We start from the raw sequence: 25999 nt of genomic DNA on the forward strand, positions 1-25999 counted from the left end.
AAGGCCTTTTGGGTTAAAATGACTTCTGACTTGTGGTCAAGAAAAAGTGAAAGTAGGTGGTGCATGGTGGCTCATGCCTGTAATCCCAGCACTTTGTGAGGCCAAGGTGGGCGGATCACAAGGTCAGGAGATCGAGATCATCCTGGCTAATACAGTGAAACCCCATCTCTACTAAAAATACAAAAAAAAAAAAACAAAAAACAAAAAAAAAAACTAGCTGGACATGGTGGCGGGTGCCTGTGGTTCCAGCTACTCTGGAGGCTGAGGCAGGAGAATGGCGTGAACCTGGGAAGGAGAGGTTGCAGTGAGCCGAGATCATGCCGCTGTACTCCAGCCTGGGCAACACAGCAAGACTCTGTCTCAAAAAAAAAAAAAGTGAAAGTACATTGTTATCTTGCACAGTAAGAAATACAGAGGTGTGTTATTATAGGTGTTGGATTTCCTTATTAGTTCTGCTTTACAAAATTGAGGTTAAGTAATTTGCCCAAGGTCACACAGCTGGTCAGTGTGGATTTGAACCCAGGGATCAAATTCCAGACTCTGATGCTAACCTCTGTACATTACTGCCTTTTGTCTGAGCTCACCTAGTTTGGATGGGCTGATGCTCTTTCTTTAGATGTGGGCTTGATATTCAGGTATGGGCAATTGATATATTTCATTCCTCTGGCCATAAGGACTGGTTCATTGTTGGACATGTGACTCCAGTTAGGTCAATGAGTTTCCACCCCAAGACTTTTCTGGAACTATATGTAAAGCGAATCTATATCAAATGACATTGCCAAATGAACAGTTTGTACACATGGAGCTGTTTCCAGCCATCACTGCACCACAGAAAGAGCCGATCCACAAAAAGATAATAAAAAGAGACAAATGGCTCGTGCTGATGTTATGTGACCCTGCATCCAGCTTAGACCAATCCCTACTGACTTTTCAGTTATGAGAGACAACACATTCCTTCTTTTTGCTCAAGCCAGTTTGAGTGGCATTTTTGTCATGGAAAGACTTCTTGGGGCTGAACTGTGTCTCCTTAATTCATGTGTTGAAGTCTTAACAGTACCTACTACAGTAGCTCAAAATGTGACTGTATTTCCATAGGATCCTTAAAGAGATAAAGTTAAAACGAGCTCATCAGGGTAGGCCCTAATTCACTATAACTGGTGTCCTTATAAAAGGAGATTAGGACACCGACACACACAGACTGGGAGTTGGCCATATGAGAACGAAGCAATTAGGTGGCCTTCTGTAAGCAAAGGAGTGAGGCCCTGGGAGAAACTCACCCTGCCATCACCTTGATCTTGCACTTCCAGCCTCCAGAACTGTGAGGAAATCAATCTCTTTTGTTTAAGCCACCCAGTCTACGGTACTTTGTTATGACAGCCTGAAAAAACTAACACGAGGCTCTGAACACTTTCTAAATTCGTATCTGGAGGTGAGAGAGTACAAGTTGCAGATTGTCAAATAGAGAATCGGCTCACTTAAGGTGGGATGGGGCAGTGAGGACCTCTCAATTTTGAGCAGGAAGCTGGCAATTTCTGTTGTGCAGTAGTAGCACAGCAGTGGTTAAACTGTATCCTATTTTATCTTGGTGCTCTGACCATGGGGCTACTGAGGGTGAAAGTTAAAGAGAGATGATAGAAAAGCATCAGGCTGATGGAATAAGATGAATTTATTTTGTAGCCTTCAGTTAGGTCCTACCAGAAAGACAAGTTTTGTTAGAAATGAGCCATCTGAAAGCAGCAAGGGAAAAAAAGACAGCTTTGCTACGGGAGGCCCTTTCTTCCTATAGCTATCAACTTAGAAAGTTAGATGTCTCTGTCTGGGCGTGGTGGCTCAAACCTGTAATCCCAGCACTTCGGGAGGCTGAGGCTGGGGGGATTACCTGAGGCCAGGTCAACCTGACCAACATGGTGAAACCCCGTCTCTACTAAAAATACAAAAATTAGCCAGGTGTCGTGGCATGTGCCTGTAGTCCCAGCTACTTGGGAGGCTGAGGCAGGAGAATCACTTGAATCTGGGAGGTGGAGGTTGCAGTAAGCCAAGATGGTGCCACTGTACTCCAGCCTGGGCAACAGAGTGAAACTCCATCTCAAAAAAGTTAAATAAATAAAATAAAATAAAGTTAGATAGATGTCTCTGAGCTTTGCTGAATTGAAAAGTAAGATTCTCTGTCATCAACTAATATTACTTCTCACAAAGCCTAGGGTGTGGAAAACATATCAGAAGATAAGATAGGAATCAGAGAGAAGCTTCATTCCTGTTCTTCTAGGCTTCTTCCAAACATCTTTCAGACATTTAGCAGCCTGAGAAAGGTGACAATGGTCTCCACTGTAAAGAGTCATCCATCGGACATAACCAAGGGGCAAGGGCCAAGTTATCTGTGATTTGAGGGTGCTGGTTCTGTCCTGGGGCAGCCAGCATGGACAATACTAGGTTGAGGAGTAGGTGAGATGGCAGAGCATTAGGGCCTACGCTGAGACAAAGATCCCACAATAAAGGGTCTGGTATCTAGGACTGTGACCAAACATATTTGACTTGGGCCATCGGTCAATAGAGTTGCCTGATTTTTTTTTTTTTTTTTTTGAGATGGAGTTTCACTCTTGTTGCAATGGAGTGCAATGGCATGATCTCAGCTCACTGCAACCTCCACCTCCTGGGTTCAAGCAAATCTCTTGCTTCAGCCTCCCAAGTTGCTGGGATTACAGGTGTGCACCATCACACCTGTCTACTTTTGGTTTTACCATGTTGGCCAGGCTGATCTCGAACACCTGACCTCAGATGATCCCCCACCCCAGCCTCCTAAAGTGCTGAGATTACAGGGGTGAGCCACTGCGCCCCCCACCGCCCACCCCCGATTTACATGATTTCGAACTATGTAGTTATATTGCCCAAGAAACTGCAAGCTTGGACAAAAAAAAAAGGTGGCAATGGCTCAACTTCCAAAGCAATTTTCCAGCTCCTCTCATCTGCACCAATGGCAGTGGGATGTGTGGCTTCAGAGGGGAACACTTCCTAATACCTTTCTAAGTCCTGGTGGTTTGGGTGGTAGGTGGGATGGGAGGCTTACTTCCTTCTGCCCCCTTTACCTGACAAGTGCAGGATGAGGCAAGTGACTCAGGTTTGATTAGCATCATTTTCCATCCCCCTGATCCCAGTGATTGGTTCAGACCAAGTAACTGCATTACGACTCGATCCTAGGGTTGTTTTGCAGGAACTGTTGGGAAAGTGAAGCACTTCATACTTCAGTTGCTAAATTAGTAGAATAAGCTTCGGGTAGGATGTCACTCTATAGAAAGAGCTGACTGAAAATAAATTAAAACTGAGGAACATATAGCTGGGAAATATGTACGTGGAGAGAGATGTTAAGTACTTGTGATGGTGGTTGACCTCTAGGATCCAGCAGTGCCTGAAGTGATTGCTACTTCTGGATTTCTCAACTTTTTCATTACAAGAGCTAATACATTTCTCCCCTGCTTCACTTTTCTTGTTATTTTCTCACAACCAGACTTCCCGCCTTTCTTTCCTCTTTTTCAAAGGAATTCACTTGCCTCATCCGGCACTTTTTGGGTGCTGGGGCAGAAGGAGGTAAGTACTCCCCAAAACCACCAGGATCCAGAAGGGGTATTAGGAAATGTTCCCCTCTGTGGCCACGTGGCCCCCTCCTACTGGTGCAAATGAGAGAAGCTGGAAAATTGCTTTAAATGTTGTCCAGATGCCACCTTTTTTTCTCCTTTCTTGATTTCTTACCTCCTTCTCTTCTCCTCTTCCTCCTTCCTGCTCCTTTCCTTACCCCCTAGATTTGCTTGCATCAGTTGGAATGATACTTTTGACTCTCATAACCAAGAACCATGAGTAACAGAGGAGTCATTAACACTCTTTACACTCTTTAGCAGTTGGAGACCTAACCAGATGCCCAGGCACTGGGGACACAAAGTGGAATAAAGTTGAATGAGAAGTGGACTGTGTCTTGGAGAAGCCCTCAGCATTGTGAATCGTGGACATTGTACAGTGTGACACGTGCCACACTCACAGTGTATATAGAGTGTGATGTGGAGAAAGGGTCCTCATTTGGACTGAGGAGTTAGCGAAGGCTTCCAGAAGCTGAGTAGGAACTAGAAGGAAGGACGTTTCAGGCAGAAGGAATAACCGAATAAAGACAAAGGAGTGTCAGATGGCACATTATCCTTCATTCTGGAGACTCCAAGTAGTTTGATATGGCTGGGACGGAAGGTGCCTTTGGAAATGTGAAGGCAGATGGTGCCAGGGGTAGGAAGACATCAGACCATGGGGGACCTTTGTCCTTCAGATATAAAATCATTTAAAGATTTAAGTGGGGGAAAACATGGTCACATTTGTTACTAAGATGATCACTTTGGCTGCAGTGTAAGGATGGATTGAGAAAAAGCAATTATTATCTTACCATAGGATCATGAGAATCTTTCTTCAATAAATGCGAGAAAGGGCACTCTGGTTTTCATGATATTCTGATTCCCAGCATCTTGACAGAAGGGCTATGGCAAAACCGAGAAAACACTATCAACATTAGGCAAAAAAGCAAAACAAAACAAAAGAAAACAAAGATCTCTTTAGCCCCAACAGTGCTAATTTTTGCATACCCAGCAATTACTTTTCTAATGAAAGTCATTGCTGCCAAAATCAATCAGTATAAATGTTGGAGACTCCTTTCTCCTTCCATGAAAAGCTTTTACTATTTCGTTTCACTAAAGCTTAAAGAGAACTCGGGGTTTATGGTTCATTCTAGAGCGATCCACCACAGGCATGCTTTAGGATGATGGTCAGGGAAACTGTCATTTAATCTCAAGGAAGCTGTCATCTGATTCCATTCAAAACTAGGCAGTACACATCAGCAGGCAATATAGTCTGATGCTGTGGCCTACTTTGTTGGCTGAAGCCTTCCACTGTCCTGGGAGGGAAGTTATTTTGTTTCCTTTCATCTCTTATACACATACATGGAATATACACGTTGGTCACTCTAGAAAACACATGGATAGTCCTAGAGCAAAATGGGTTTCAAGGTTATTTAATTTATGCCTCTTAAAACCTCAAACACTTTCCTCCCAGTAAAATTTCATGTAGTATGCAGAACTTTTATTAACAAAAAATTATTCATCTTCTCCTTACTTCTCTTTATCACCTACTTTTTTCTTTCTTTTCTTTTTTCTTTTTTGGATGGAGACAGGGGTCTTGCTATGTTGCCCAGGCTGGTCTCAAACTCCTATCCTCGATTGTTCCTCCCGTTTTGGCCTCCCGAAGTGCTGGGATTACAGGTGTGAACCACTATTTACAAAGTTTCACACTCCCTTAGGGAATCCACTGGGAACACATCTTCATAGTGTCCGTGGAAAAGGTTATGTGATTTAAGAAACACTTGTAGTGTCTATACCATTTAATATCTAGGAATTTGTTGATTTTTTAGGATCTTTGGATGAATGGGTTTTTAATTTTATCCAGCTTATTTAGAAGAAATTGCCATGCTTGCTTTAAAACGGTTTCTTCTCAGATCCCAACGGCGCGGAGCGTAGCGCTGCGCCCCCGCCCGGGGGGTCGGTCACGGTCTGCGCCTGCGCGGGCCCCGGTTTGCTCGCCATCCTGCGGGACGCCGGCGGCGATGGGTTGGGGAAATGGACGCCTGGAGAACGGAAGTCCAGTTATCAAAATGGACTCGAGAAGAGAGAACCTAACGGAGCAATAACAATGGAAGAAATTGGGAACATTATCACAAAGCTATCATCCTGCCAAACTCCAGGCTCAGATGATGTAACAAGTTAAAAAAAGTCCTTCATGAAAAAGATCTTAAGCAATGTGATGGATTCAGAAGCTCATGAAAAGAGGCCACCAATACTTACATCTTCAAAACAAGATATATCACCTCATATTACAAATGATGGTGAAATGAAGCATTACTTGTGTGGCTGCTGCGCAGCCTTCAACAACGTCGCAATCACATATCCCATTCAGAAGGTCCTCTTTCGACAACAGCTGTATGGCATCCAAACCCGGGATGCAATACTTCAGTTGAGAAGGGATGGATTTCGAAATTTGTATCGTGGAATCCTTCCCCCATTGATGCAGAAAACAACTACACTTTCACTTATGTTTGGTCTGTATGAGGATTTATCCTGCCTTCTCCACAAGCATGTCAGTGCTCCAGAGTTTGCAACCTGTGGCGTGGCGGCAGTGCTTGCAGGGACAACAGAAGCAATTTTCACTCCACTGGAAAGAGTCCAGACATTGCTTCAAGACCACAAGCATCATGACAAATTTACCAACACTTGTCAGGCTTTCAAGGCCCTGAAATGTTATGGAATTGGAGAGTATTATCGAGGCTTGGTGCCCATTCTTTTCCGGAATGGACTCAGCAATGTCTTGTTTTTCGGCCTTCGAGGTCCCATTAAGGAGCATCTGCCTACCGCAACGACTCCCAGTGCTCATTTTGTCAATGATTTTATCAGTGGAGGTATATTGGGTGCCATGTTGGGATTCTTGATTTTCCAATTAATGTTGTAAAACTCGCATACAGTCTCAGATTGGTGGGGAATTTCAGTCTTTCTCCAAGGTTTTCCAAAAAATCTGGCTGGAACGGGACAGAAAACTGATAAATCTTTTCAGAGGTGCTCATCTGAATTACCATCGGTCCCTTATCTCTTGGGGCATAATCAATGCAACTTATGAGTTCTTGTTAAAGATTATATGAAAAAACCCATCAGTTAAGTGCCATTTATCAACTGAATAGACCTTCTAAGAAGAAGGCAGTTTGGCCTCTTTCTTAATTGGCCAAACACAAGTTGGTGTCATAACTCCAGGCCACAGTGAGTTATGGGCAAAGCTGTTTTCCTTAAGCATCAACAAAACAGAATAAAATGTTCCAATAGGAAAATATAAGGGTTTTGTTTGTTTGTTTGTTTGTTTGTTTGTTTTGTTTTTTTATCATGACCTAACAGCTTTAGGCTAATTGCCTGGTAAATAGCTGTCCATCTGATGGCCTTTGACAGGGAACCTAATCCCCAAGATAGGATTCTTTTTCTCAAACCAGTCTTGAAATCTCCTGCGTTGAAACATAAGTGGCTATGACCGGCCGGAAAGACGGTCCTCAGGGGCCAGGGGCTCCTCAGGCTTCCTTTGTTACTCCATTGCTTGCTTCGCTGCCCTCAGGAGCAGCTGCAGAGGATAGTTTTCATTAAGCTCAAGCATATGACAAAGGGGCAGAACAGAGAAGAAAAACAGCTTAATAGGTATAGGCTTTTCATGATAAATTGCTTGTATTCGTTTTGAAACTAAGCACCTATCAGATAGTCATTATACTATTTCTATTTAGATATGGTAGATCAAGGAGCTATGAAAGTTCTCGTTTTGCTTTCTAGGTTTGAAAGTTTTCTGTTTGATTCTGACTGTGACCTTCAACCCTTCCAAAATATTCTTATATTAATTCCACTTATTTCATTGCCGAAAGATGAAGGGACTTAAATGTTATTACAGGTGTTCCATGCTGTTAAGAAGTTTTCATATTGTGTATAGATCAAATTCTGTTTAGCTTAGTTTCTTTGAATTATTGATGCCATCTCAGCAAAGGTCGGTGGTTATTTTTCTTGTGGAGTAGGAGTTGGTCATATTCAAGCATCCTGTTCTCTTAAAACTCTCCTTTTAAAAAATAAACACTTCCAAAACATTTTGTTTTGGAGGTCTACTAATGCAATCCCACTTTTTCCCCCTAGTTTCTAAATGTTACAGAGTGGAGGGGAAAAGACTCAGGATGGTTTTCACCCCACAGTGTTCGCTGTCTTTTATTTTACTCTTGGAAATAGAGACTCCATTAGGGTTTTGACATTTTAGGAACCCAGTTTTACCATTGTGTCAGTAAAACAGTAAGATAGTTTGAGAGCGTATGATCTAAATAAAGACATTTGAAGGGTTAGTTTGAATTCTAAAAGTAGGTAATAGCCAAATAGCATCCTCATCCCTTAACAGACGAAAACTTCTTTGTCAAAGGAATTAGAAAATGTGAAAATATTTTTTCCAGACGAAACTCATGCCACTTCCAATTGACTAATGAAATATGAGACAGTTTGAAAAAGTGGATTATGAATCTTAAAACCCTTTCTGTAAATATTATGTAGCTAAAGATTATTTCCAGCATCTGACATGACGGTACGTTTCTTGTTAACAAGTTTTTCTTCTTTCTGGGTAATTGCATGTGAATATGTGCACATACTGACCAAAATAAAGGCCTCAACTTCGTAGTTTACTGAAAGTTCCTGGGCAAATAGTCCATAAAAGCTGTTTACCTCTGAATGCACTGTGGCTGGTGAAATACAGTGAACATCCTTTTTCCAGCTGTAAAGGATGAAGCATATTAAGCATTAGCCAGACATTAATAAAGCTAAATAGCCGTACAGCAGCTCTGTCTGACAATGTTGTGCTGGATGTTGCAGTTTATTTTCAAGGTGCAGATGTAAGGATTTTAAAAAATAATAATTTGTCACCAAATAAATATGAGTAGCATCCTTTGGCCTATTAAATAGAGTCAGGATTTGAAGCAAATTGAGTTTGAGAAATGAATAAATAAAGGCACCTTGGTGCCTGACACCCTCATTCACATGTGTGACTTTGAGCACTCACAGGCACTTCCAGCTACTCAGCCCAGGGCAGGTGGGTTAGCCTGGGGTTATACCTTGGTCCTGGAAATAGACACCATTGGGCCTTTGGTTTTGTTCGGCTTCCTTTTGTCTTTACACTCCATACAGGCATAAGGTGGTAGAAATCCTGAAGCAGCTTTTGTGAAATATAAGCTAAGTGGAGAATTCTAAGGAAACATGCGTTGGTTTCTGTGTCTCAAATAAGTGGCATTTTAAAACAATTCTAATAAATAATTTTTAAGGTTTAACTCAGATGTTTTTTTTTTGTCATTATGATATGGACTTATGACGAGCGATGAGATATGACAGGGACATCACATAGATGAGAGACAGCGAAAACTGAGCAATCATATTCACATTACGACGCGCAGATGGCATAAACAAACGCAACCTTTAATAATAGGCAGCCCATAGGGCGTCTGCAGATGTAGAGCCATAACGCTAATGAAGTTAGAACTCTACTCACCACCATCTATAAATTTGACGAAAATTCAACAAACTGTACCCAACAGCTTTTCTGAACTTGAAGTCAATGTAAATTGTAATAAAGGATTCTAATTATTGTTTTTACCTAAGTGTGAGCTAGTGTGGTAATAATTTTGAAAGGCAGACTGAGCATGGTGGCTCATGTCTTGTAATCCCAGAATTTTGGGAGGCACCGAGGCAGGTAGATCACTTGAGGTTAGGAGTTTGAGACCCAACCTGGCCCCACATAGGCAAAACCCCATCTCTATAAAATACAAAAAATTAGCCAGGTATGGTGGTACCCACCTGTGATCCCAGCTACTCGGGAGGCTGAGGCAGGAGAATCGCTTGAACCTAGGGGGCGGAGGTTGCAGTGAGCCGAGATCCCCCCACTGCACTCCAGCCTGGGCAACAGAGCGAGACTCCATCTCAAAAAAAAAAAAAAAAAAAATTTGAAAAGGCCAACGATTGAATATCTGGAAAGCTTTAAAAGTGGCCTTTCTGTTACGTATGTGGCACAAATGGTTCATGAGTGCAGGACACTTATGGTCTTGTGTCCTATGCTTCGTGTGTGATGCCACCAGAAATGTTATGGATTCTGTATTGAACCCACTGAGAGTGGTATGAGCCCTCAGGACTGCACCACAGACTAAGCACAACCTTGATATGGTGGCAAATATGTGTGTCTTTCTTGTTTCATTAGTGGTTGGGGAGAAAATGGATGTTTTTGTCTAAATAGTCGATATTCATCTTAACATGGTTGGCTGTATAATCACCGGCTATATTGTGAACTGTGCAATAAAGCAGAATCGTTTGTGTGAATAATTACCTTCGCATACCTGAAATTCCCAAGCTCAGTTACAGTGCAATACTCAGTATAAGGCTGTGCAAACATGTAAGGGAATAATGGTGGTTGATGGGATAGATGAAATGGGATCTAGAGAGCTTCAAGTGAAGCCAATCATGTTGAACTAACACTGGTTCAGTGTAGATGAAATAGAGTGAGGGGTATGCAGTCATAAAATGAAGGGTGGACAGGAGATTAGATTACATTTGAAGAAAGGGTAAGCACTCAGACTTGGTTTCTTTTAAATTAAAATATTTCTTTCCTCATGTGCAAATGTGTATCAAAGACTTGAACAGACATTCTCTTGAAATTTGAGGATTTTTAGTTTTGAATGCTGTATTTGCTTAATATTAAATATGTGTTGCCTAATGGCTCCCAAATTGTGTGGGAGTGTCTAAGTGTTTCCTCTCGAAGGTTCGTTATTGAAAGTGGTTAAGTGCACAATGCTATTTTTGTTTGATAGTTTGAGTTTTATGACCATATGAGTTTAAATGAAATCTGTTAAATGTTTCAGAGTTAATACTTTTTTTTTTTGGATAATTTGGAATAAAGTTTGTTTTTTAAGCCCCTCTCCCCCCAAAAACTAACTAACTAACTAACTAAATAAAAGGGTTTCTTTTCACGCATCAGGCAGTTGTGGGATGGGAGTTTATTCAGACTACTTTTACCTTTTGGTTGATGCGTAGGACTGCAGGTTCACACGAGCCTTAGTTAACCTTCTGTCAGTATAGTGGTGTCTGACATTCTGCATTAAGGAAATTTTTTTCTCTCATCAGAATCTGTAGCTAATGGTGGTAAACTTCATGCATGTATTTCTCTAATAACACACCAGATTTGTGTTCTATAATAACCAGCAGTGTAGACCACAAATAACGAAGAATATAAGCTTTAGAATGAGATATACCTGGCCAGGCATGGTGGCTCACGCCTGTAATCCCAGCACATTGGGAGGCTGAGGCGGACGGATCACGAAGTCAGGAGTTTGAGATCAGACTGGCCAACATGGTGAAACCCCGTCTCTACTTAAAATACAAAAATTAGCTGGGTATGGTGGTGTGTGCCTGTAATCCCAGCTACTCGGGAGGCTGAGGCACGGGAATTGCTTGAACCCAGGAAGTGGAGGTTGCAGCGGGCCGAGATCACACCACTGCACTCCAGCCTGGTGATAGAGTGAGACTCCATCTCAAAAAAATAAAAAGTAAATAAACAGAATGAGATATACCTGTGTTCAAACTCTAACTCTGTTACTGACAAGTTATATGTCATTAGGCAAGTGGCTCTGGGTTTTTCTTTCATCTGTAAAATAACATATTTACTGCATATGGTTGCTTTTAATTATCAGTAAAATAAAATGCCAAGTAAGCCACTTACTATGGCAGCTACAAATAGGCTTTCAAGACACGAAACTATTATCATTATTCTCTTTTCCTTTTTCTTTCACCTTTCGTATTTCTCCCAATATCTTTTTGCTGTGGAAATAGCTTCCACTTGACATTTACAATGTTGATTCTATTTTAATCTTTGGCTACTCTTTCCTTTCAAACGTATAATTCTTCCTTTCTGATTTTGACCTGTTATTTTGGTTTTTCTCTAATGTTTTCACTGCCTGGATATAATAACTTTATTTTGCCCATTTTATTTCCCCTACTATTTGAGGTCTCTTTTCTTCTTGACTGGTTATACTGATAACTATGATCAAAGTTTCTAACTTTAGACATCAAATTTCATCTCAGGGTAATCTTAGAATCTGCCAGTTGACATGTTATTTATTGAATAATGACTTGGAATGTACAGGTAACCTTTCCTGTTTTTAAAGAACAACCTGAATGTCCCAGTTCCCCTGGAAGCCAATCTCTGAATGGTTACACATCTAAAAGAAGCACAAACTGGACTTTCATGTAAGTCTTTACCAAACAGTTCTTGAGCATTTAGGAGCAGGGAATTAATATTGCACAATGCACATACACCCACAAAAGCTTCCTAGTACTCATATTTAGATAACCCTCCCTCTCCCCACAGTTCCAATCTTCACAGATGCTCTCATGTCCATTCTCTTTCCTGTCTTATTGTCTCTTTTGTACATTCTCCTTTATACCACCAAATTAGTTCTCTTCTCTCCCCAGTACTCAGTTTGCCAAGCTCTTCCTACTTTCTGCAGTTCCCTTATTTCTTATTTGAGTATCTCCACACTTGCTGTTATGTGGAACAATTCAGCCATTCTTAGATTCTCCATGTCTTCTCTTCACCTTGTATACTCATTAATTCTAACAAGGGCAAATACCTTACAAGTATGTTGATTCTTATAAAAGACCATAGGCCACTGCTATGGTTTGAATATGTTCCCCCCCAAATTTATGTGTTGTAAACTTAATCCTCATTGTAACAGTATTAAGAAGTAGAACCAATGGGAGGTAATTAGAATTAGATAAGGCCATCAGGATGAAGGATGAAGCCTCCATGATGGGGCTGGTGGCTTTATAAGAAGAGGAAGAGAGACCTGAGCTGGCGCACTCTTACTTCCTCACCATATGGTGGCCTGTGCCACCTTGGGACTCTGCAGAGAGTTGCCATCAGCATGAAGGCCCTCACCAGATGCAACCCCTGAACCCTGGCCTTCCCAGCCTCCAGAACTGTAAGAAATAAATATTTCTTATTTATAATTTACCCAGTCTGTGGCATTCTGTTATAGCAAGAAAAAAATGGACTAAGAAAACTACCCATGTCAACATGACTTTGTTTTTTTGTTCCTGAAAACACCTATTCAGAAAATATAAGGTTGCACACCAATAAGTAATTTTACTCTGTGCTTCAGGAAATCCCAAGACCAATTAATTGGAGACAATACATTGAATTCCAAAATTCACAGACCAATTTATTGGAGACAATATATTGCTTATCTGGGCAAACCCTTGCTTTTTAACCACAGTTTACCTATTCAAGTTGCTGTGACTGCCAACTTAAACTACTGTATAAACATATATATTTACATATAAACATTTTTATGTATCATTAAATACATAAACAATTTTTGTATATTGTACATATAATTAACTTTGTATTGATACATTATAGAAATACATTTATATTTCCCTATATATAAAACAGGTCTTTCAAGGCAGAGAGTATATATATTCCTTGAAAGGCCTGTTTTAAAACACTTGGGTTCAGACCTCAGAGCCCTATAAGTATTCCATTTCTGATTCCCCTTATGAGGTGCTGCCAAGACTGTCAAGGATGTATTCTTTCTTGGCAGAAAGTTCTAATAAATTTAGCTTTGATTTATTAAATAATGATATTTTGAGGAGCTCAACAGAGCAAATAAACATTTCTTAATTTATTGTATATTTTTGATAATTATGTGTATTTAAAGACTGCCTGTATTTATCATTTGCTTTTTGCAGAGAATCCTTCTCTTAAATGAGAAGAAATAACTTAGTCCCATCTTACAGAATATCATTACTTGCTGAATGTATTTAACTTCTTTTTTCAAATTTATTTTTACTTTTTTTAACTTTACAAATAAAAATTGTATACATTTATAGTGTGCAACATGGTATTTTGATACAGGTATACACTGTGAAATAATTAAATCAAACTAATTAATATATTCATCACCTCACAATTTATCATTTTTTGTGGTGGGATTATTTATGATGTTCTCTCTTAGCAATTTCCAAGTATACAATACATTGTTATTACTACAGTTCACCCTTGAACAACAGAGGTTTGAACTGCGTGGGTCCACTTTCATGACTATTTTCTTCTTCCTGTGTCACCCCTGAGACAGCAAGACCAACCCCTCCGCTTCCTCCTCAGCCTTCTCAACATGAAGATGAGGAAGATGAAGACCGTTATGATGATCCACTTCCATTTCTTCCTTATAATATTCTTAATAACATTTTCTTTTCTCTAGCTTACTTTATTTAAGAATATAGTATATCACACATGTAACATACAAAATATGTGTTAATCAACTGTTTGTCATGGGCAAGGGTTCTGGTCGACAGTGAGATATTAGTAGTTACGTTTTTGAAGAGTCAAAAGTTATACATGGATTTCTGACTGCAAGTGGGGTTGGTGCCCCAACTCCCATGTTGTTCAATGGTCAACTGTATAATCGCCATGCTATACAATAGTCTTCTGAACGTATTCCTCCTGTCTAACTTAAATTTCATATCCTTAAGCCAACATCCCCAAATCCTCAACCTCAGCCTCAGTAGCCACTATTCTACTCTTTGTTTCTATGAGCTCAGCTTTTTAGATTCTACATATAAGTGAGCTCATGCAGAATTTGCCTTTCTGTGCTTGGCCTATTTTACTCAGCATAACGTCTTCCAGGGTCACTTGTGTTGTCCCAAATGACAGAATTTGCTTCTTTTTTGAGGTAGAATAGTATTCCATTGTGTATATATATCATGTTTTCTTTATCCATCCATCTGCTGATGGACACTTAGGTTGATTCCATATCTTGGCTATTGTGAATAATATTTCAGTGAACATGGGAGTGAAGATCTCCCTTTGACATACTGATTTCATTTACTTTGGATATACACCCAGAAATAGAATTGCTGGATCATGTGGTAGCTCTATTTTTACATTTTTTGAGGAAGCTCCATGCTATTTTCCATAATGGCTGTACCAGTTGAACATTTCCACCATCAGCGTGCAAGGGTTCCTGTTCCTCCATGTCCTCTCCAACACTTGCTATCTCTAACATTTTTGATAACAGTCTTGGAATGTGCTTAACTTTGAACAGACATGAATGGATGTGATTACAGCTGACTCTAAGCAAAGTCATGAAGTTCATTAAATTGAATTTCTATAGAATAACTTTGCTTTGTCTCCTAGTTTTCACTGACGCTTGGGCAACCTGCCAGAGGTAACCAGTGCTCTCCTGCTTTCCAAGGATCTGCACTATAGTTCAGTCAAATTGTCTCCCAAGTTTGCATTTATCACCTTCCACCTTCCTCTTTACAACCCATACCCCTCCCACCATCATCCCATTAACGGTGATCATCACTCCAGGGCAAATTCTTGATTTTATAAAAGTTATCTTAGGAATAAGAGCAGGAATTCTGGTCTCTTTTATTTATTTATTTATTTTTTGAGACGGAGTCTCACTCTGTCGCCCAGGCTGGAGTGCAGTGGCCGGATCTCAGCTCACTGCAAGCTCCGCCTCCCGGGTTCCCGCCATTCTCCTGCCTCAGCCTCCCGAGTAGCTGGGACTACAGGCGCCACCACCTCGCCCGGCTAGTTTTTTGTATTTTTTAGTAGAGACGGGGTTTCACCGTGTTAGCCAGGATGGTCTCGATCTCCTGACCTCGTGATCCGCCCGTCTCGGCCTCCCAAAGTGCTGGGATTACAGGCTTGAGCCACCGCGCCCGGCCTATAATGAAGAAATTTCTTAATGACTAATATGCTGCAGTCAATCTGCCTGATAATTTTGGAGTTTTATAACCCTTGACAATTACTTGGGAAATAGCATTAATGTGATTTAGATAAAAATATGCTTCTCGGTCTTCTCGGCCCCTGGTCGCGGTGGTCTTCAAGGCCTGTAATCCCGGCACTTTGGGAGCCGGAGACGGTTGTCCGGGGATCACGACGGGGTCAGGGAGAGTCGAGACCATCTTGGCAACCGGTGAACCCCGTCTCTTACTTAAAATACAAAAAAAAGGTAGCCGGGGGGTGAGTGGTGGGCGCCTGTAGTCCAGCTACTCGGGGCTTGAGGCAGGGAGAATGGCGTGAACCCGGGAGGCGGAGCTTGCAATGAGCTGAGGAGTCGGCGCACGGCGCTCGCAGCCTGGGCGACAGAGCGAGGGGACTTCTGGTCTCAAAGGAAGAGAAATAAAAAAAAAAAGAAAGAAAAGAGAATGCCTTCTCTTACTGCCTCTGAATTTATGCTGCATTTGTAACATTAAACTATGGTATGAAATGCTCTACAGTGTGCTTTAATTATAACAGAACAGACTGTTTGTTCTTCTCAATCCCTTGCTGACAGACTTTGTGTTGTGTCAGCAGATGATGACTCTTCCTCCTATTATGTTAGAATGATAAAATGTGCTTCAATCATACAACCCTCATCAGCATAAGAAAGACTACTAGATTACATCTATTTTATTCTTACGCAGATTACTCTGCCAAGAGGAAGTAGTGAAGAAATTTGGGTGAGAATACAGATCAGAAAAGCATTAATGAGAAGATACATGACGTGAAGGCTCTGTAGAGGGAAATGAGAGGAATAGGTGGCATTACAGAGAGAAAATACAAGAATCATGCAAATTTGGAAAGTTCTATGTTGTAAAGGAAATGCGTGAAGGAGAGGCAGAGGAGGCCACTACCCCAGGGAGTGAGACACTATAACCTGCCTTTTTCCTTCTAGCTTTTATTTTATGTTCAGGGGTACATGTGCAGGTTTGTTATATAGGTAAACTTGCGTCATGGGTGTTTGACGTACAGATTATTTTGCTGCCCACGTACTAAACATACAGTACCCAATAGGTATTTTTTCTGATCCTCCCCCTCTTTCCACCCTTTATGCTCAAGAAAGCTCCAGTGTCTGTTGTTCCCCTCTTTGTGTTCATGAGTTCTCATTATTTAGCTTCCACCTATAAGTGAGAATATGCAGTATTTGGTCTTCTGTTCCTGTGTTAGTTTGCTAATGGTCTCCAGCTCCATCCATGTTGCTGCAAAGGACATGATCTTGTTCTTTTTCATGGCTGCATACTATTCTGTGGTGTATATGTATCATATTTATGGTGTATATGTATTTTATATATTTATATATATTTTATAGAGTCTCTCCTGTTGTCCAGGCTGGAGTGCAGTGGCATGATCTCGGCTCACTGCAACCTCTGCCTCCCAGGTTCGAGTGATTCTCCTTTCTCAGCCTCCTGAGTAGCTGGAATTACAGGCACCCACCACCATGCCCAGCTAACTTCTGTATTTTTAGTAGAGACAGGATTTCACCATGTTGGTCAGGCTGGTCTCGAACACTTGACCTCAGGTGATCTGCCCGTCTTGGCCTCCCAAAGTGCTAGGATTACAGGCATGAGCCACTGCGCCCAGCCTATGTATCATATTTTCTTTATCCAGTCTACTGTTGATGGACATTTAGGTTGATTCCATGTCTTTGCTATTTCCCTAATGATTGGTAATGTTGAGCATTTTCTATATGCTTTTTGGCTGCATGTATGTCTTCCTCTAAAACCAACCACACAATTGGACATAAAACAATCCTCAGCAAATTAAAAACCTGAAATCACACCAACTACACTCTCAGACCACAGCACAATAAAAATAGAATTCAATACAAAGAAAATTGCTCAAAACCATAAAATTACAGGAAAATTTTTTTTAAAATGGTCCTTAATAGTTTTGTGTAAATGATAAAATTAAGGCAGAAATCAAGAAGTTCTTTGAAACTAATGAGAACAAAGATACAATATCAGAATCTCTAGGACACTGCTAAGGCATTGTTAAGAGAGAAATTTGTAGCACTAAACACCCACATAAAAAAGTTAGAAAGATCTCAAATAAACAACATCACAGCTAAAAGAACTGAAGAAGCTGGAGCAAACCAACCCCAAAGCTAGCAGAAAGCAAGAAACAACCAAAATCAGAGCAGAACTGAAGGAAATTGAAACACTACAAACCATACAAAAGATCAACGAATCCAGGAGTCAGATACTTGAAAAAATAAGATAGACCAGTAGCTAGACTAATAAAGAAAAGAGAGAAGATCCGAATAAACATACTTAGAAATGACAAAGGGATGTTACTACTGACCCTACATAAATACAAATAAAACCATCAGCAACTACTATGAACACCCCTGTGCACACAAACTAGAAAATCTAGAAGAAACAGATAAATTCCTGGACACATACATGCTTCCAAGATTAATCAGGAAAAAATTGAATCCCTGAGCAGACCAATAACAAGTTCTGAAATTGAATCAGTAAGAAATAATCTACCAACCAAAAAAAGCCCAAAACTGGATGGACTCACAGCCAAATTCTACCAGATGTACAAAGAAGAGCTGGTACCATTCCTACTAAACTATTCCCAAACATTGAGGATAGATGCCTCCCCCAACTCATTTTATGAGGCCAGCACCATCCTGATACCAAAACCTGGCAGAGACACAACAAAAAAAGAAAACTTTAGGCCACTGTCCTTGATGAACATAGATGCAAAAATCCTCAACCAAATACTGGCAAACCAAATCCAGCAGCACCTCAAAAAGCTAATCCACCACGATCAAGTAGGCTTTATCCCTGGGATGCAAGTTTGGTTCAACATACGGAAATCAATAAATGTGATTCATCACATAAACAGAACTAAAGACAAAAACCACATGATTATCTCAATAGATGCAGAAATACTTTTGATAAGATTCAACATCCTTCGTGTTAAAAACTCTCAATAAACTAGGCAATGAAGGAACATACTTCAAAATAATAAGAGCCATCTATGACAAACCCACAGCTAACATTGTACTGAATAGACAAAAGCTGGAAGCATTTCCCTTGAAAACTAGCACAAGGCAAGGATGCCTTCTCTCACTAATCCCGTTCAATATGACCTAAAGGAAGTCTGCATGCGGTAGGGGGTGAGTCTGAGAAGTAAACAGAGCCAGCAAAATCATCAGGCTGCCGCAGGAGCTGTGGCTAATCCACAAGCAGCCAGGGCATTTGAGACATGGAACAGTTGCCTCAGGAGTGCCAGATGCTGTTCTTGCTGGACCAGAGAGTGAGGCCCACAGGAACACAGGGCTCCCTGCAGTGAGAAACCTGAGTGAATCCTGTGCGAGCAGTTGAACTAAGCTATCACCCACACAGCTTTCTGCAGCAATGGTAGGTATTGTCATTGGCTTGAGTTCACATGCTCCCTGAGCTTCTCCCTTTTGAAAATGGCCCTTTCTATTTCTGTGACCAGATATCCCTCATACTATGACTTCCTTTACCCCTCAAACAATGGCAGATGTTCCCCTGGAATTATTCCTTGGACCACAGGTGACTTTGATAGGACATGTGGAGTCTGAACCTTGGATATTGGTGGAAGGGGGGCCGTTGGTGTAATCTAGGGGGGAAAATCACAAATGTTAGGGTTTTAGGTCACCGATAATCTGCAAAATGTCAATCCTCACTCCATCCCTGAGCCTCACATGATTGCTGATTTGTATCCCTGGGGTGGTGGTCAGGGGTGAGAGTGGGGAATGAGGTGGCTCCAAATGGAATTAGGGAAGGAGTGATGGGTCTGAGTGAGAAATAAGGGACAGCTGGGAGAAGACTCTGAGCCAACTTGTTGAAGGTTAGAAATGGACTGGGGCAGGACTGCCTGGTAAAGTTCTGTACTTAGTATTAAACTGTTTTGTAAAAAGTGACTTTGATAGGATCCTTTGATGTGGCACAGTGGCAAAATGTATCCTCTGTCAAAATATCTGCAGTAAAGTCATATTTTTGGAGCAAATCTTGCGGCAGCATTCAAGAGGAGTTGAAGGAGGGAAAACACTGACTTATTAGAATAATCTAGATATGAAGAGATTGGGACTTAAATTAGAGATCCAAGAGAAGGTGTGATGCAGCATGTCTGAAAAGATCATGGAGGATAGATTAAAGTGGAAATCAGTCTGGTGACTCTTAAATGCTGGGGCACGTCTCAGTTCGATCACTTAAAAATACGGATTTCGGGGTTCATACCAGAAATTTTGATTGAGTAGGTATGACATAATGAAAAATGTATACATTTGTTCTCTGCCTCAGTTACTGGCACAGAGCTCCTAAAGCACTTGTCATTTCCTGAGCAATAAGGGTGCTAAGTCTATCTTTTGTTCTAATAAGTCTTTGACCCAGTTCCTGGCATAGAGCTTCTAATCCCTTGGAATTTCTTGGGTGATAGGAGTGTCTTTGTTCAAATGAGGTACCTCTTGGTAGGCTCCTGGATGGGGGCTGGTCTCCTGAAAGACCAAGCCATGGTTGCAGGCTTGAAACTTTCAGTCCCAACCCCATTCTCCGGGAAAGGGAGAGTGGCTGGAGATTTGAGGTAGTAATTGATTCTGCCTATGTGATGAAGCCTCCATAAAACTTCCTGAACCATGGGGTTTGGAGAGTTTTATGTGGTTGGCAAACACGTCAATATGCTCAGAAGGTAGCACACCCCGACATTACTGGGACAAAAGCTCCTGTGCTTGGGACCCTTCTAGATTGGGCCCTTTGTGTCTCTTTTTCTGGCTGTTGATTTACATCATTTAAAATATCCTCTGTGGCTGGGTGTGATGGCTCATACCTGTAATCTCAGCACTTTGGAAGACCAAAGTGGGAGGATCACTTGATCCCAGGAGTTCTAGACCAGCCTGGGCAACATTGTGAGACTGCATCACTACAAAAATAAAATAAAAAATTAGCTGGGCACAGCAGCATGCCCTCTAATCCTAGCCACTCAGGAGGCTGAGGTAAGAGGATTGCTTAAGCCTGGGAATTCAAGGCTGCAGTGAGTTATAGTCACACCAGTGAACTCCAGCCTGGGTGACAGAGCAAGACCCTGTCTCCCAAAAATAAGTAAATAACGAACAAACAAACAAAATATCCTTGGTAATAAATTGGCAGTTGTAGGTAAACTATTTTCATGAGTTCTGTGAGCTGCTCTAGCAAATTATTGAACCCAAGAAGGGGATGGTGGGAACCTCTGATTTGTAGCCAAATCAGAGAGAAATTATGGGTAACCCAGGGACCTACTACTTGGAATTGTCATCTGAACTGGGCAACAGTTGTGTGGGACTGGACCCTAAACCTGTGGGGTCTGCACAGACTCCAGTTAGTGTCAGAATTGAATTGCATTGTAGGACACCCAGCTGGTGTCAGAGAAGTGATCAGTGTGGGAAAACCCCATACACCTGGTGACAGAAATGTATTGAGTGTGAGTGTAGTACAAGGAAAAACAATGTTTGTTTTTCCAATCTTACAGTAGGTCTCTTGAGGACCTCATTGATGACTAGAACGTATACTTAAGTTTAGCAGCCATTTACCACCAATATTGAGGGTTTCAGTCTTTGCTTCACATCAGAGCCACCCAATGAACTGCGAACTCAAAAGTATCTGAGACAAGTCTCAACCAATTTAGAAAGTTTATTTTGCCAAGGTTAAGGATACGCCCATGACAAGGCCTCAAGAGGCCTTGATGACATGTGCCCAAGGTGGTTGGGGTACAGCTTGCTTTTATACTTTTTAGGGAGACATGCACATCAATATAACCTGTAATATTACAATGTAATATGTACATTGGTTCAATCTGGAAAGGCAGGGTGGGGGCCTTCCAGATTATAGGTAGATTTAAAAATTTTCTGGTTGGCGATTGTTTGAAACAGTTCATTATTTTCTAACAACCTAGAATCAATAGAAAGGAATGTCTAAGTTGCGATGACAAGGATTTGTGGAGACCAAAGTTTTATCACGCAGATGAAGCCTCTGGTAGCAGGCTCCAGGGCAAATAGATTGTAAATGTTTCTTATCAGACTTAAGGTCTGTGTTGATGTTAATGCTGGTCAGCTTTTCTTGAATTCCAAAAGGGAAGAGTGTATAACGAGGCATGTCTGACTACCCCCTTCTCATCATGGTCTAAACTAGTACTTCAGGTTAACTTTGGAATGTCCTCGGCAGAGAGGAGGGGTCCATCCAATACAGGAGTTATTAAGAAGTAATATTTAGGCAGCTAGAAAGGGCAAAAGTTCTCAGTGGAGTTTTTCTTTAATGAAAAGCGACCCCCAAAACATTTCTTTTCTAACAGAAAGTGGCTTGAAAAACCAGGCCAGCAAGCATTGATATGCACATGCTGGTGGCTGGAAGCTGGGTACATTCAATATGGTGTCTCCTGCCCTCTTTTCCTTGTCACCATGTGTGCCAGGTGTCATGGCAGCCTCCAGGTAAAGTCACATGTGCAGGACATCAGGGCAACACACATTTCCCTTGTGCGAGGCCAGGAAAGGTTCTGAAATAACAGAATTTCTGGCTGGGGCACACCCTGGTGTTATTCAAAGGCTTCTGGACTGGACCCAGCCTCTGACAGCCTGCTCTGAGTGTTGGTAAAAGATCCTCAGCTATCCTGTTGCAAAACTTTACTTTTATTTATTTATTTATTTATTTACGACAGAGTTTCACTCCTGTTGCCCAGGCTGGAGTGCAATGGCACGATCTCAGCTCACCGCAACCTCCACCTCCCAGGTTCGAGTGATTCTTCTGCCTCAGCCTAGCTGGGAGTACAGGCGCTGGCCACCACACCTGGCTAACATTTGTATTTTTAGTAGAGACAGGGCTTCTCCATGTTGGCCAGGCTAGTCTTGTACTCCCAACCTCAGGTGATCCACCCACCTCGGCCTCCCAAAGTGCTGGGATTACAGGCGTGAGCCACCATGCCAGGCGAAAACTTACCTTCTTTTTCTATCAGTGGTCGTTATGTCTCTTATTCTCTCTGTGTGTCACATGTGTGGGAATTTTTACAGCCTAGGGAAGAAGTAATCCGTTAGGCAAAATCAGGAAATGCTATAGTAACCATGGATATAGCTCAGGGAAATGCTGTTGTAATCTAGGAACAGAGGTCTCCCCTCCCCTCACAGTGAGGTCACTCGCTAATATTCCTCTTGGTATTTCTTTTTTATCGCTAATATTCCTTGTTAATTTTCTTTTCTTTTTTTTTTTTTTGTTGCTAATATTCCTCATGGTATTCCTGTTTTTCTTTCTCTCTTTTTTTTTTTCTTTGGAGATGGAGTTTCGCTCTTGTTGCCCAGGCTGGAGTGCACTGGCACAATCTCAGCTCACCACAACCTCTGCCTCCCGAATTCAAGCAGTTCTCCTGCCTCAGTCTCCCAAGTAGGTGGGATTACAGGCAGGTGTCACCATGCCTGGCTAATTTTGGATTTTTTTTTTCTTTTTTTTTTTTTTTTTGAGACGGAGTCTCACTCTGTCGCCCAGGCTGGAGTGCAGTGGCCGGATCTCAGCTCACTGCAAGCTCCGCTCCCCGGGTTCACGCCATTCTCTTGCCTCAGCCTCCCGAGTAGCTGGGACTACAGGCGCCCACCACGTCGCCCGGCTAGTTTTTTGTATTTTTTAGTAGAGACGGGGTTTTACCGTATTAGCCAGGATGGTCTCCATTTCCTGACGTCGCGATCCGCCCGTCTCAGCCTCCCAAAGTGCTGGGATTACAGGCTTGAGCCACAGCGCCCGGCCTAATTTTGGATTCTTAATAGAGACAAGGTTTCTCCACGTTGGCCAGGCTGGTCTTGTACTCCCGACTTCAGGTGATCCACCTACCTCGGTCTTCCAAAGTGCTGGGATTACAGGTGTGAGCCACCATGCCCGGCCCAGCACATGGTATTACTAAGCCAACAGCATTACGTAGTGGAAAGAGAGATCCTCTTTATAAGACACACTGCTGGTGCTCTGTGGTACACTGCAGCTTCCCAATTTTTCCTTTTTGCACCTTTCTACTGGAAACCAGGCTTCATGCTGCTCCTGTGAATGAGAAAATTCTGCCTTCAACAGTTAGGAGTAATATGTGCTCCGCAGCCAAATTTTGGTCCCAATACTGTCCCATCAGCAGGAAAATCACCATTAGGCCCCCACGGCCCCTACCCTGTCTCTGATTAAGACAGTACTTAATTAGTAAAGAGATTTGAAGTCTGGAAGCTAACCAGAACCATTTTTCTCAGGGTAAATGCTTTAGCACGGGCTATAATAGCAGGCAATCTACCACATTCCCTCCATTCAAGGGGCCTTACCTTTCATGTAGTCTTTCCCAAGATCCATTTTTATTTTAGGGAAGCACACAGGTCACCAAGTCTAGGAAGTCAAAGGGAAATCATAAGCAGAGGACTAGAGCTACTTGGGTGAGCATGACTAGCCCCCAACGCTTAGTTTCTCTGGTGCCATGGCTTGGAGGGTCATGCCTACAACCATGGGCAGCACATTTAACAGGGTGCCGGGAACCAGGAACCAGGGAGGGAAAACAGTTGAGGGGATGCTCCCACTGTCTTCTTCTCCATCCTGGGTCACTTACAGAAAGGAAGGAGACTAGAGGGATGCCTTCTCTCACTTCTTTTTCTAGATGGGTAACAGATTATCTTCAGCTTGACCCCTCTGGAGTTGCACTCTTAAACACTGGAACGTCTTTAATCTCAGAACTTTGAAAAGCGGCTCTTTTTTTTTTTTTTTTTTTTTGCACAAGGGCATGGCATTTTTACTAAACCTTTTCAAGTGTTGTAAGATCAACCCAGCTCTTTTAGCAATCACATTGGGCAGGCCCAAAGAGATTAATTCCCCCAAATTAGAGAAGCAACTTCCAGGGGAACCATCTGAGGATCCCCCTTATTTGGGGCCCCTTGAAGTTCCCTTCTTATTACAGGACCTTAGGTAAATAAAGGGAGACTTAGGCCGACTTTCTAAAGACCCTGACAGGTATACAGAAACTTTCCAAAATTTAACTCAGGTATTTGACCTCACATGGAGGGGTGTTATGTTGCTCCTAAGTCAGATCCTCACTGCAGCTGAAAATAACTGATTATTTAAAGGAAGGGTGTTTAGAACAGGTCAGAAAGTTTGAGTATGTTGTAAGAGGGTCTGTGAAATTCAGTCACGAAAGAGTTTAGTAATTAAAGGAAAGGAATTATCAAGATTAACACTAAAGTTATTGTAGCCACCCAATAATGTATTTCTTCCAATCATATTGCAAGTTACAAAATGGCCTAAGCCTAAAATTATTCTCTACTGGCAAGTCAAGGGGGAAGTGCATGCTTTTCTCAAGGAGAATATTACTTTTATATTAACGTTTCTAGTAATGTACAGCGACATCTAGTGGAGACAAGCCAGTATTACAATCCATTGCTGTAACAGGTATCAAACTCTATTGTCATTGTTAGGGTCTATAAGACTTCCACTAAAAGTGGTAATTTTTTTTTTTTTTTTTTTTAAACACAGATTCTTGCCCTGTCACCCAGGTTGGAGTGCAGTTGCATGATCTCGGCTGACTGCAACCTCTGCCTTCTGGGATCAAGCAATTCTCCTGAGTAGCTGGGACTTCAGGTGTATACCACCATGCCCGGCTAATTTTTTTTTTTTTTGTATTTTTGGTAGAGACAGGGTTTCTCCATGTTGGCCAGGGTGGTCTGGAACTCCTGACCTCAGGTGATCTGCCGGCCTCGGCCCAAAAGTGCTGGGATTACAGGTGTGAGCCACCGCACCCAGCCAACAGTGGTAATATTAATATTCATGTCCTAACTCTACATTTTAAACCTTCTTGTAAAATGTATCTCTTTTCATCTAGAAGCAATCAAACTCCAAATGGTGCTGCAGACAGAACCACACATGGACACACCATTCTTCTGAGAACTTTTAGATCAACCTCAGGAGGAGGCCCAACTGCTGTCCCTCACACGATGCCCCTTTTTTAGCAGAAAGTAGCCAGAAAGAATCGTCATCCAACACCCTCTAACATCAGTTAAGTTTCCTTCCCCTGATAGAGAAAATAGTACGAGAGTTATTTAGAAATAATTTTTAGGCAGCTAGAAAGGGTGAAAGTTCTCAGCGGAATTTCCCTTTAATGAAAAGCAACCCCAAAAGCATTTCTTTACTAATAGAAAGCGACTTGAAAAACCAGACTGACAAACACTGATATGCAAATGCTGGCGGCTGGAAGCCAGGTACATTCAATATGGTGTCTCCTGCCCTCTTTTCCTTGTCACCATGTGTGCCAGGTGTCATGGTAACTTCCAGATAAAGCCACATGTGCAGGACATCATGGCAACCCATATTTGCATATTAAAAGGCTGGGGTGGTAGGGCCAGATTTTTCGCTGACTACGTGAATGACACACCTGGTCAAACCAATCCCCTGGGCCCTATGCAAATCAGACACCGCCTCCTCCAGCCTCCCAATATAACTGACTGCTTTCTGCTGCACGTGGGGTTTTTGCATTTGGAGCCCCCCCTCCTTCCACACAGGGGAGCTGAGCTGTTTTCTTCTTTCTTGCCTACTAAACTTTCCACCTC

At 41.9% G+C, this 25999-nt stretch overlaps 1 protein-coding gene and 1 long non-coding RNA gene across 9 annotated transcripts in view; one reads left to right on the top strand and one right to left on the bottom strand.

The window, feature by feature from the left end:
• LOC108519208 (uncharacterized) overlaps positions 1 to 25999 on the bottom strand; it is a 98035-nt gene that overhangs the window by 56454 nt on the left and 15582 nt on the right. For all 8 annotated transcript variants that reach the window (XR_001882560.1, XR_001882563.1, XR_001882565.1 and 5 more), the window contains 6 exons: positions 23735 to 23795; positions 23268 to 23468; positions 22389 to 22460; positions 10632 to 10708; positions 8301 to 8349; positions 4418 to 4508 (listed from right to left, as the gene is read on the bottom strand). This is a non-coding gene — a long non-coding RNA (uncharacterized LOC108519208). The remainder of the gene's footprint in view (positions 1 to 4417; positions 4509 to 8300; positions 8350 to 10631; positions 10709 to 22388; positions 22461 to 23267; positions 23469 to 23734; positions 23796 to 25999) is intronic.
• On the top strand, positions 5568 to 6897 carry SLC25A52 (solute carrier family 25 member 52). Its single transcript, XM_017858049.1, is given in 2 exon segments — positions 5568 to 6521; positions 6523 to 6897. Coding segments are annotated over 2 exon segments (912 nt in total). The 5' UTR covers positions 5568 to 5799; the 3' UTR covers positions 6713 to 6897.

Source organism: Rhinopithecus bieti, unplaced genomic scaffold (assembly GCF_001698545.2).
Source record: "Rhinopithecus bieti isolate Rb0 unplaced genomic scaffold, ASM169854v2 scaffold_44774, whole genome shotgun sequence".
NCBI lineage: Eukaryota > Metazoa > Chordata > Mammalia > Primates > Cercopithecidae > Rhinopithecus > Rhinopithecus bieti.